The sequence below is a fragment of the Salmo salar genome, chromosome 01 (genome assembly GCF_965601325.2).
Source record: "Salmo salar chromosome 01, fSalSal1, whole genome shotgun sequence".
Classification (NCBI taxonomy): domain Eukaryota; kingdom Metazoa; phylum Chordata; class Actinopteri; order Salmoniformes; family Salmonidae; genus Salmo; species Salmo salar.
The window spans coordinates 75,112,183-75,125,769 of NC_138291.1; the positions used below are offsets into that span (position 1 = coordinate 75,112,183).

The 13,587-nt window shown below is 42.6% G+C and overlaps 1 protein-coding gene across 1 annotated transcript in view; it reads right to left on the minus strand.

Annotated features, from left to right (window-relative positions):
* Positions 1 to 6,165: 6,165 nt before the first annotated feature.
* spock2 (SPARC (osteonectin), cwcv and kazal like domains proteoglycan 2) overlaps positions 6,166 to 13,587 on the minus strand; it is a 52,774-nt gene continuing 45,352 nt past the window's right edge. Inside the window, exons 9-10 of the mRNA XM_014206411.3 lie at positions 7,463 to 7,600; positions 6,166 to 6,475 (exon numbers count right to left, since the gene is read on the minus strand). Of these exons, the coding sequence (XP_014061886.1) occupies positions 6,348 to 6,475; positions 7,463 to 7,600 (266 nt within the window). The 3' untranslated portion in view covers positions 6,166 to 6,347. The remainder of the gene's footprint in view (positions 6,476 to 7,462; positions 7,601 to 13,587) is intronic.

Below are 13,587 nucleotides of genomic sequence, written 5' to 3' on the forward strand. Positions count from 1 at the left end.
CCTTGCCCTGGCACCTGCGGGGCGCTGGTACCGGGCGGACTGGGCTGTGCGTCCGTATAGGCGAGATGGTGCCTACCTCAGCGTAACATGGCGCCCTCCACCAGCATACGCACCTCCCTGTAGTCACGGGTAGCTGGCTTACGGCTCTTCCCTGGCCTGGCCAAGCTACCCGTGTGCCCCCCCAAAAAAAAATCTTGGGGGTGCCTCTCGGGTTTCCTACCCAACCGTGTTCCAGCATAACGTTCCCGTTGGTTCCTCTGTCCAGCTGCCTCCACTCTCCTGAGTGCCTCCACCTGTTCCCATGGGAGGCGATCCCTTCCGGCCAGGATCTCTTCCCAGGTGTAGGCTCCCTTGCCGTCCAGGACGTCCTCCCATGTCCATTCCTCCCTTTTTTTCTCCTGTGGCTTCCTCCTCTTCTGCTGCTTGGTCCTTTGGTGGTGGGTGGTTCTGTAACGACAGTTGTCATGGAGAGAAGACCAAGGCGCAGCAGGTATGTGAATACTCATATTTAATTTCAAAAAAGGAGTAAAGCATCCACTTAACAAAACAATAAAGGTGACAACAGCAACAGTTCTGCAGGCTATTAAACGCAGTGCAAAAACAACCACCCACAACCCCAAAGAAAAACACACACACCTATATAGGACTTCCAATCAAAGGCAACTCAACACACCTGCCTTCAATTGGAAGTCCCAATCAACAACACAATCATTCACATACACAAAAACTGCCATGTCCTGACCCCAAAACTAATACAATAGCTCCATCTGCTGGTCAGGACGTGACAGTATGTAAACTTCTGACCCACTGGAATTGTGATACAGTGAATTATAAGTGAAATAATCTGTCTGCAAACAATTGTTGGAAAAATTACTTGTGTCATGCACAAAGTAGATGTCCTAACCAACTTGCCAAAACTATAGTTTGTTAACAATAAATTTGTGTAGTGGTTGAAAAACGAGAATTAATGACTCCAACCGAAGTGTATGTAAACTTCCGACTTCAACTGTATACTGAACAAAAATATAAATGCAACATGTAAAGTGTTGCATTTATATGTTATTTTTCATGAGCTGAAATAAAATATCCTATAAATGTTTCCACATGCACAAAAAGCTTATTTCATTCAAATTGTGTGTACAAATGTGTTTACATCCCTGTTAGTGAGCATTTCTCTTTTTGCCAAGATAATCCATCCACCTGACAGGTGTGGCATATCAAGAAGCTGATTAAACCTCATCATCATTACACTGGTGCACCTTGTGCTGGGGACAATAAAAGGCCCCTCTAAAATGTGCAGTTTTGCCACACAACACACACACGGCTTCCTCAACAGGGTCTTGACTTGACTGCTGTTCGGCGTTGTAACCGACTTCAGTGGGTAAATGCTCACCTTCAATGGCCACTGGCACACTGGAGAAGTGTGCTCTTCACAGATTAAACCCGGTTTCAACTGTACCGGGCAGATGGCAGTTTGCTGATTTCATCATTGTGAACAGTGCCCCATGGTGGCAGTGGGGTTATGCTATGGGCAGGCATGAGCTACGGACAACAATCACAATTGTAAAATCTTTGAAGTTGCTGCATGTTATGTTTCTATTTTTGTTCATTGTATTTCAATATGATTGAGATAGGTCGATAGCCAACTGTTTATATTAGAATGCAGTCTTCTCGGTTTTCATTTGAAGCATCGTTTTATAGCTCACGTCGCTTGTTTGTATCAATTGCAAAGATAATGGCAACTTTGCATTTCTGGTCAACTTTGTTCTGAAGGTATCAGTGTTCACAGAGAGACTGATAACAATGTGATTTTATTTTCTCTGAGATCTTCTGTTAATAAAGGGCAAAAAGCATCTAACGATGTACTTAGCTGTTCTACGAGTGATCAGAGGTAGGCGTTAGATTACTAGCATTTTTAAGTGCAATGTTAATAGCAATGGTTTTGGGCAACCTGGTCTCAGAGCATTTTGTATTATTCTTTACGGAAATCCTGGACTCTCCATTTAGTATGATATGTTATGTTTTGTATGGTATGTATTAATATGTGGATGTCCATCACCCCTTTGATATTTTACGAATTACAATTAATATTATATGTTACGAATTTGCAAAAAGTACCACGTCACGAATTTGCAGACGTACAATATGTTACGAATTTGCGAACGTACAATATGTTACGAATTTGCAAAACGTATGATATGTTACGAATTCTAGCTAGGTGGCTAAGGGTTAGGGTTAAGTTTAGGAGTTAGGTTAAAACCTCTTACATCTAGACGTTCCGCTAGCGGAACACCTGCTCCAATATCCAATGATAGGCGTGGCGCGAATTACAAATTCCTCAAAAATCCTAAAACTTCAATTTTTCAAACATATGACTATTTTACACCATTTTAAAGACAAGACTCTCCTTTATCTAACCACACTGTCCGATTTCAAAAAGGCTTTACAACGAAAGAAAAACATTAGATTATGTCAGCAGAGTACCCAGCCAGAAATAATCAGACACCCATTTTTCAAGCTAGCATATAATGTCACAAAAAACAAAACCACAGCTAAATGCAGCACTAACCTTTGATGATCTTCATCAGATGACACGCCTAGGACATTATGTTATACAATACATGCATGTTTTGTTCAATCAAGTTCATATTTATATCAAAAACCAGCTTTTTACATTAGCATGTGACGTTCAGAACTAGCATTCCCACCGAACACTTCCGGTGAATTTACTAAATTACTCACGATAAACGTTCACAAAAAACATAACAATTATTTTAAGAATTATAGATACAGAACTCCTTTATGCAATCGAGGTGTCCGATTTTAAAATAGCTTTTCGGTGAAAGCACATTTTGCAATATTCTGAGTAGATAGCTCGCCATCACAGGCTAGCTATTTTGACACCCACCAAGTTTGACCCTCACCAAACTCAGATTTACTATAAGAAAAATTGGATTACCTTTCCTGTTTTTCGTCAGAATGTACTCCCAGGACTTCTACTTCAATAACAAATGTTGGTTTGGTTCCAAATAATCCATAGTTATATCCAAATAGCGGCGTTTTGTTCGTGCGTTCATGACACTATCCAAGGGTGACGAAGGGTTACGCGCCCGACGCGTTTCGTGACAAAAAAATTCTAAATATTCCATTACCGTATTTCAAAGCATGTCAACCGCTGTTTAAAATACATTTTTATGCTATTTTTCTCGTAAAAAAGCGATAATATTCCGACCAGGAAACCCTGTTTTAGTTAAAAGACAGAGAAAATAAAAACATGGTGTCGCCTCGTGCACGCGCCTCAGTCTCATTGTACTCTGATCGACCACTTACCAAAGCGCTAATGTTTTTCAGCCAGGGCCTGCAAAGACATCATTCAGCTTTTTCCCGCCTTCTGAGAGCCTATGGGAGCCGTAGGAAGTGTCACGTTACAGCAGAGATCCCCTGTTTTGGATAGAGATGATCAAGAAGGCCAAGAAATGGTCAGACAGGGTACTTCCTGTACAGAATCTTCTCAGGTTTTGGCCTGCCAAATGAGTTCTGTTATACTCACAGACACCATTCAAACAGTTTTAGAAACGTTGGAGTGTTTTCTATCCAAAGCTAATTATATGCATATTCTAGTTTCTGGGCAGGAGTAATAATCAGATTAAATCGGGTAAGTTTTTTATCCGGCCGTGAAAATACTGCCCCCTATCCATAACAGGTTAAAGGGTTAAGGTTAGGGGAAGGGTTAGCTAAAATGGTTAAGGTTAGGATTAGGTGAAGGGATAGCTAAAAGGGTTAAGGTTAGGATTAGGGTCAGCTAACATGCTAAGTATTTCCAAAATAGCTTAAAAGTAGCCTAAAGATGTTTTTAGGAAACTGGTCCCAGAGCTAAAATACTGGTATTGCAAATGGGTCTGACTTTTGTACATACATGGTTCATTCATATTACTCTCTGCTTTCTGATCCAGTGACACTATCTTCATATGTAACAGACTATACACACAGGTGCCTAGCATATAAGGGCTTTTAAAACTAGCTGTAGTGAGTATTCACAGCATGAGAGCACACATAAAGCTTTAGATACACAATCTCTGCTACAGATTAGTATCTAACACTTTCAGTGTTTTCCACCATCTCATCTTCTCTACTTTCATACTGTACCGTGCACTTCAGTCTGGAGGTAAAACTAAAACCATCGCATCGACCTCTCAAGTGTGACATTTACACCTGGTAACGTTACACGTCCATCCGGCCAGGCGGGATGGGACGAGAAATCTGATTATCTGACATGTTGCACAGACTGATTGGCATCTTTGGGTAGCTCAGATATAAAAGCTGTCACACATCTGTTATTCTCTCCCCTGCACTCGGAGAGGAGCGTCAGACGCCAAACCTGGGTTCAAGTACTATTTGAAGTAATTGAAAATACTTTAGCCTGGCTTGATTGATCTTGCCTGATGCAAAGGACCAATAGAATAGTCACAAAACTGAAAACCTCACCCAACTTGCACTTCATGAATGCTCAAAGTTTTTGAAAGATTTGAAATAGCATTTGAATCCAGATCTGTTGTAGACACTGAGGTAACATACATTACGTTATGTCTTCTTCTTGACCCCACCGGGCCATTACCGGATTCCATCATGGCAGAAATATGATGCTGAGAAACATGATTTAAAAGGATGGATTACTTGTCCATTTCAAATAGCACAATACCAGGCAGTAGAGCTACAGGACTGGGAAAGCTGAAGGCTCATACTTACATATGACAACATAAAGCGCCACGGTTACTGGTTTACATGGCAGTAGTTTACAGGTAAAGGAGCTGCGAAATGCCTTCAGGATGCTGGGTAGAAGGGGCATCTATGGTATTGTTTTGCTAGAATTGCAGATGTGCAATATACGACCTAGATCATGTTCCATCAAAAAAAAACGACATTATTTACATACAATGTAATATGTTTTCTAGCCTCCTATAGATCTAAGCCTCAGAAACTGCAGAAAAAGGTTATGCGAAATGTAGGGCGCCAGGCTGCCCTGCATTATGTACTCCTGCCACCATCATTACAAACACCTGCCTTCCCTCATCTCGTCACGCGCATCAGTGATTTATTGGACACAATCACCTGTTTATTACCTCCCCTGTATTTGTCAGTTCCCCAGCTCTGTTCCCCACAGCTGCATTAATGTTCGTATGTCATTTTGTTACCTGGTTCTGACGCTGTTCTTGTCCTGTTCCATGTCTGTCCTACATTAAATGTTCCAACTTCCCGTACCTGCTTTTCATCTCCGGCATCGGTTTTTACACAAGGGAAGGACAGTATGACAGAGGAATATGGTGGCCTTGTTGGGCCACATAGAACCAATTAATTTTATTATTAAACACAATGTTGATCTGCAGATAATACAATGGACACTTGTCAATCAAGCAGTACAGTCTGCCAGTCTCTCAAGGCATTAGCAATACAGGACTAATAATAATAATAATAATAGTGGCAAATCTGTCTTCAGATACACAGTTTATTCACATTTAGGAGTGTAGCGTGAGAAACTTTATTCTATTAGACTTGATGAGACAGAGCACTACTGTCATATGAGGTGAAGCATACGGGATGGAATGGGGAAAGTCAAAGGATGCAATAGGAATATGCAATTAGTCTAAAGTGGACTCCTCTCTTTGTCTCCTCTCCATCTGCCCTGATCTGAAAGCCCCGGGTTGGTGAAAACAGTAAGGTGAAAGCCTGACTATAATTACCTGTCCAGTTTGTTCACATCAGTGCAGAGAAAGGAGGAAATTAAGGAACGGAAGCAAGGGGAGGACACCACTTTTGACTATTGAGATGCACCCAATTGTGTCTCCAGTTCCTAACATGAGCACATAACCTCCAGTTGCTTCCTGCCTTTAATAAAACATTTTAAGCTGCTAAAAACTGCTCCATGAGAAAGTTGTCTTGTACATACAACAGAAAAAAGAGCCAAGATATTCCCAGGTATTTAGGACACATCTCCTGACTCGTCAGACCACAGTTGCTAGCTATTGATATCACACATTGTCACGCCACCACCCCCACCCCCAATCTGTCCCTCCAACCCCCTCCCTTAGTCCAGGACTGATTCAGTGTTGTTCAGAGTGTGTTTTCTCTTCAGGTTTTTCGGGATCATTTTGTGTGTGTGTGTGTGTGTGTGTGTGTGTGTGTGTGTGTGTGTGTGTGTGTGTGTGTGTGTGTGTGTGTGTGTGTGTGTGTGTGCGTGTGTGCGTGTGTGTGTGTGTGTGTGTGTGTGTGTAAGAGACAGAGAAAGCAAGAGAAGTTGAGATGCTCCGGTAGTAATGTTGGACCAGCTAGACTCCATTATTTCTTCACCTCTACCAAATATATCCTCCGTCATCCGCCTCTCCTTCCTCTTCCTCTTCATTCTCCTCCGCTTCTTTCTCTTCCTCATCCTCCCATCCGACCCCACTGCCAAAATCACCTGAATATGTCAGCGCCTCATCTGGAGAAGAGGAAGAGCGACAAAGAGACAGAGACAGACAGAGGGATGGGAGAAGAGGAAGAGAGACAGAGAGACAGACAGAGGGATGGGAGAAGAGGAAGAGAGACAGAGAAACAGAGACAGACAGAGGGATGGGAGAAGAGGAAGAGAGACAGAGAGACAAAGGGATGGGAGAAGAGGAAGAGAGAGAGACAAAGACAGACAGAGGGATGGGAGAAGAGGAAGAGAGACAGAGACAGACAGAGGGATGGGAAGAGAGACAGACAGAGGGATGGGAGAAGGAAGAGAGAGATTGAATTAATCAATGTACCTGTATCCAAATATGACATTTCATTCAAAGTTGACTTCTGTTCCCTGCATGTATACTTCCCGGCTTTGATCAATTCCATCTATTTAATCTGAGAAATACATTTGTTAAAAAAAAGCACTGAGTGAATTTGACAGTGGTGAAGTAAAGGGCATGTGTTTGACTTTGTCTGGGTTTTAATGGCTATTTTTGGACCCTGCCAGGGGAGCCATTCTTATCAGGAGCAGGTTCCGTCCAGCCAGACAACCATTTATCTTGGAAGACTTTTCTCTCAGCGACAAGCGGCCCTTTAGAATGCAAATGATCCCTGACAACATGATTTGAATGTGGCACTGTGTCTGACTGCTAGTGGTACTGTGGACCTAAGCCCTAGCTGACGCATAAAGGGTGCATTGTACTGAGTGTGTGTAGGGATCTGTGTGTGTGTCGAGGTTCTGCAACGAGTGTGTGAGCATGTGTTGGGGTACAGAGTGTGTGTGATGGATCAATACTGATCATTCGACAGTGTATGGGTATCAATACTGAGCGTGTGAGGGTGTGTGTGTGTTTTTGCGTACCGCTTGCGTGTGATGGTCTGTAGCCAACCCAAGTATGTGAGTGAGGTTCTATACGGAGTGTGTGCCAGGGTTTTCACCATCAGTTTGAGATTTGAGAGCAATTGAACCCTGATGGTGTCTTACCACAGTCAGGGTTGCCATGGATTCTGGAGCTGGCCAGTTCCCCACCGTGTTGGTCGACACACCAGCACTCTCCCCTGGCCTGATCACACTGTAGCTTTCTGTAGTATCCATCCTCATCACAGCTAGGGATGAACAGACCTACGACACACACAACCAAAGGGAAGTTACATACGGAGGCACAGATGCTTTTTTTAGACCGAATAAATCTATATTTGCATTGCGGTGTATGTGATGTTACATTTTCATTAGCCTACTCCATTACATATATGGGGTGGCAGGTAGCCTAGTGGTTAGAGTGTTGGACTAGTAACCGAAAGGTTGCCAGATCAAATCCCCGAGTTGACAAGGTAAAAATCTGTCGTTCTGCCTCTGAACAAGGCAGTTAACCCACTGTTCCTAGGCCGTTATTGTAAATAAGAATTTGTTCTTAACTGACTTGTCTGGTTAAATAAAAAACATATCAAGCACTGTGTTTCTAAGCCTATTACTGACTATTCATTATCCTATGATTTTATATATTTAATTATACATTTTGTGGTTTGCATTAGAAGACAGCTTGGTCGTTTCACATGATAAAAAGGCTCATTTTCACATGATTGTAGAAAGTAATATATATAGTCATGAAGGTGATCCAAACATGAACACCTGTGGCCTATAATAGGCCTAACTGCCTAACTGCTGTGGGTGCAGCTATAGGTGCACATTCTTTCCCAACATTAACACTTCTGAAATGCATCTGAATAGGAACATAATGCATACTGAATAGACACATGCCCATTGTGTGGAGGGACCTTGATAGTCCAACAATAGACCGGCAAATCACTAGTATGCTAATAACCCCAAGATTTTTTAACAAAAAAAATATTTCCTCAGCAGTCTTTAATTTCTGAGGAGGTCCAATGGAGCAACAATGAGACCCAACTTTGGAACTACAGAACTCAAGTTTGTCCTCTGTGCGTGGAAGCAGAATCCTGGGGCATGGCGGATACACCTATAGAAAGAAACGAGATCACGGCCAACAAATAAATCTGGAAATGCATCGAGTACCATTCATACTCGTGCCGAGATTGCATTGTCCTCACTGACAGGGTTATCTCCAAGGTATCTGGAGACCACAACCACATCCCGGATGGAAAGCAGATAGAAGTCCGACAGGTACTGAAAAACTTGAAGAAGAGGAGTTTGGAGACTGAGGAAAGCACGCTGCGTGTTTTGGAGCCTGCTACATCGGCCGTAACAGGTGTTGTAAGGCATTATTTGCCCTCAGAAAATAACTTGAAAAGGTGTATACAGAGGCACTGGCAAAAGAACAAAGACAAGCAGATCTCGCCGGTACTGCGTCCAGTTCCTGGGGGCAATGGTACGGCAGTGGGTGGAGGCCAGGTTAGACCTGCAACCCTATCCAACCTGGTAATATCTGAGATCTACCAAACCATGCATTGTCAAGACCTGTTCCTCCAGCACAACAGTGGGCCAGGCCCAGACAGGCTTCTGATCTTAACAACCAAAGACAACTTGGAATTCCTGTGCAACTGCGATCCCTGGCTTGCAAATGGAACATTCAAGGAGGTCCCACGTCTGTTCCAGCAGGTGTATACCATCCACGGAATTCCCACATATTCACCAAATGAAGACGACCTGATGCGACAGGAGCACGTGATTGCAGCAGCCATTATTATGTTGCCTGATAATTCTGAGGTAGGCATCATCATTCACTAGCCTATTGAAGTTGTTTTAAAGGGATAGTTTACTTTTTTCTTTTTTTTGCTCATTTTCGACATCCCTGGGCTGTGGTTGTTTCCTCCAAACCTTTAAAACATTTGTTAGCTGGTTATTTAGCATGGTTGAGAATAAGAATACGAATCTGACTAGCATTTTTGGAGAACATAGCAATGCTAGTGGAAATTGGTAGTTTCAGTTAGTGATGCATTCAAAACCATAAAATATGGTTTTGAATGGGGGGTATACATCAACATACAACAGCCTACTATTTTGTATTTTTTTGCGGACATGTTTCGATCTTTTGATTTCAGAAATGTGGAACTACTAAGATGCTGTCCTGAAGGACATGGGGAAGGCCAATAACATCACAAAGGGCTGTTGTCGGTCATTTGTGGGGCATATTACCTTATTCCACAGTGACAAAACCCACAATCTGTTAGTTCTTCGATGCCTTGCAACTACAGCAGCATAGGATGACACTGCAGAAGGAGCAGTACCTCGCTGGTAGTAAACCGCTACTAAAGTTGCAACGTCTGCACAGCAGCCAGCAGGAATTGAAGCAGCTCGTGGAGGACTACCAGAATAAACCACTGGCTGAGTACCTGAGAGGCATCGCCACCTTCAACCACACAGGAAAATTACTGCCCTGCAAAACTTATGAGAACAGAGAGCAACTCTCAACTGGCACACCTGTTCCTGGCACCTTACTGCATTGTTCATTCTTTTTTTGTTTGTTATTTTCGGTCTTTGGTGCTTATTTTTTATCACTGTTGGAGAAATAGGCTATTTGTAAATAAAATGTTAATTGTGAGTTTAATTTTTCTTAATTTATCCATGTTCAAAAAGAATTTGACTTGCTGATGTGTGCAGGTTAACATCTACAGTTAGACCTGCATACAGATCTTAATTTGAGCCAGTTTGCTACAGCAGGAAAATAATTAATGGAAAAAGTCGAAATTACAAACTTTAAAAGCCTTTCTAAACCTTAAACACAATACAAGTTAGAAATGTCATGTATTGCAGGAACGTTCTCCTGCAACAGGGTGATTAAGATCCTTCATCTGTAGGCCAGTAAGTTATACATTCTGGCAAACCATCAGCCATATTTCACATTTCCTGCACACATATCCATTCATTAAGGAGGCAGGAGATGGAGGTGAATAACTGTAGTCACTACCATAGAGATAGAATGACAATCTAATTCTAATACTCTATGGTCAGCATACTACTGCTGCACCAAGGGGCTGGCTAATGACAAGAGAACAAGGACAGACATGCCCTGAATCTGGACTAGTTAACCTTTACAAGACTGCTGAGACACTTTGGAATACATCAGCATCTACTGTATGTTATAATAATATAATATATGCATTACTATTTGAACAGCCTCCTACAGAGGGTCAGAATTTGCTCCCCAAAAAGGAATGACATTGGGATAGGATGTCATAGGACTTCTATAATGTAAATGCAGAATAAGTTGAAAAATGTGTTCATGTAAATAAATGACATAACGTTGCATTGGGTTGTGTTCTTATCAGCTGAGGTAGCCCTCTAGTCCCTGAGTGATTGGCTTTCAAGGGAACTGTGTCTGAGTATCACAATTTGCCCAGCCTCCTCTCTGCTCCACTCCGTGTCCTTGAAGAGCCTTGATACACAGCTTAGCCAAGTCAGCAACACACACACACACACACACACACACACACACACACACACACACACCACACACACACACACACACCACACACACACACACACACACACACACACACACACACACACACACACACACACACACACACACAGTACCCACGATATGCATGCACAAGCACGCACGAACATGCAAACACAAACAAACCCGAAAACCTCACACACAATATACACCGAGTGTACTAACAAGCAACACCATCCTAATACTGAACTGCATCCCCTTTTGACCTCAGAACAGCCTCAATTCGTCGGGGCATGGACTACAAGGTGCCGAAAGCATTCCACAGATGGGCTGGCCCACATTGACTCCAATGCTTCCCACAGTTGTGTCAAGTTGGCTGGATGTCCTTTGGGTGGTGGACCATTCTTGATACACACCTGCAACTGTTGAGCGTGAAAAACATCAGTTTTGCAGTTCTTGACACACTCAAACCGGTGCGCCTGTCACCTACTACCATACCCCGTTCAAAGGCACTTAAATCTTTTGTATTGCCCATTCACCCTCTGAATGGCACACATACACAATCTACAGTGGGGGAAATAAGTATTTGATCCCCTGCTGCTTTTGTACGTTTGCCCACTGACAAAGAAAGGATCCGTCTATAATTTTAATGGTAGGTTTATTTGAACAGTGAGAGACAGAATAACAACAAAAATATCCCGAAAAACGCATGTCAAAAATGTTATAAATTGATTTGCATTGTAAATAGGGTAATAAGTATTTGACCCCCTCTCAATCAGAAAGATTTCTGGCTCCCAGGTGTCTTTTATACAGGTAACGAGCTGAGATTAGGAGCACACTCTTAAAGGGAGTGCTCCTAACCGCAGCTTGTTACCTGTAAAAAAGACACCTGTCCACAGAAGCAATCAATCAATCAGATTCCAAACTCTCCACCATGGCCAAGACCAAAGAGCTCTCCAAGGATGTCAGGGACAAGATTGTAGACCTACACAAGGCTGGAATGGGCTACAAGACCATCGCCAAGCAGCTTGGTGAGAAGGTGACAACATTTGGTGCGATTATTCGCAAATGGAAGAAACACAAAAGAACTGTCAATATCGCTCGGCCTGGGGCTCCATGCAAGACTGGATGCCTCAACTCTCACCTCGTGGAGTTGCAATGATCATGAGAACGGTGAGGAATCAGCCCAGAACTACACGGGAGGATCTTGTCAATGATCTCAAGGCAGCTGGGACCATAGTCACCAAGAAAACAATTGGTAACACACTACGCCGTGAAGGACTGAAATCCTGCAGCGCCCGCAAGGTCCCCCTGCTCAAGAATACATATACATGCCCGTCTGAAGTTTGCCAATGAACATCTGAATGACTCAGAGGACAACTGGTGAAAGTGTTGTGGTCAGATGAGACCAAAATGGAGCTCTTTGACATCAACTCAACTTGCCGTGTTTGGAGGAGGAGGAATGCTGCCTATGACCCCAAGAACACCATCTCCACCGTCAAACATGGAGGTGGAAACATTATGCTTTGGGGGTGTTTTTCTGCTAAGGGGACAGGACAACTTCACCGCATCAAAGGGACGATGGATGGGGCCATGTACCGTCAAATCTTGGGTGAGAACCTCCTTCCCTCAGCCAGGGCATTGAAAATGGGTCGTGGATGGGTATTCCAGCATGACAATGACCCAAAACACACGGCCAAGGCAACAAAGGAGTGGCTCAAGAAGAAGCACATTAAGGTCCTGGAGTGGCCAAGGCAGTCTCCAGACCTTAATCCCATAGAAAATCTGTGGAGGGAGCTGAAGGTTCGAGCTGCCAAACGTCAGCCTCGAAACCTTAATGACTTGGAGAAGATCTGCAAAGAGGAGTGGGACAAAATCCCTCCTGAGATGTGTGCAAACCTGGTGGCCAACTACAAGAAACGTCTGACCTCTGTGATTGCCAACAAGAGTTTTGCTACCAAGTACTAAGTCATGTTTTGCAGAGGGGTCAAATACTTATTTCCCTCATTAAAATGCAAATAATTTTATAACATTTTTGACATGCGTTTTTCTGGATTTTTTTGTTGTTATTCTGTCTCTCACTGTTCAAATAAACCTACTATTAAAATTATAGACTGATCATTTCTTTGTAAGTGGGCAAACGTACAAAATCAGCAGGGGATCAAATACTTTTTTCCCCCACTGTATGTCTCAATTGTCTCAGGGCTTAAAAATCCTTCTTTAACCTGTCTCCTCCCTTTCATCTACACGGATTGAGGTGGATTGAACAGGTGACATCAATAAGGGATCATAGGTTTCACCTGGATTCACCTGGTCAGTCTATGTCATGTTCCTAATGTTTTGTACACTCAGTGTATTGCATCACACACACATGCACAGTCCGCATTGTGTCACAGACACACACTGCCATGTGGTTAGCATCACACACACAGTGGTGTAAAGTACTTAAGTAAAAATACTTTGAAGTACTACTTAAGTACCTTTTTGAGTATCTGTACTTTATTTTACTATTTATATTTTTGACTACTTTTACTTTTACTTCACTACATTCCTAAAGAAAATGATGTACTTTGTACATTTTCCCTGACACACAAAAGTACTTGTTACATTTTCAATGCCTAGCAGCACAGGAAAATAGTCCAATTCACACACTTATCAAGAGAACATCTCTGGTCTATTGCCTCTAATCTGGCAGACTCACTAAACACAAATGCATTATTTGTCAATTTTGTCT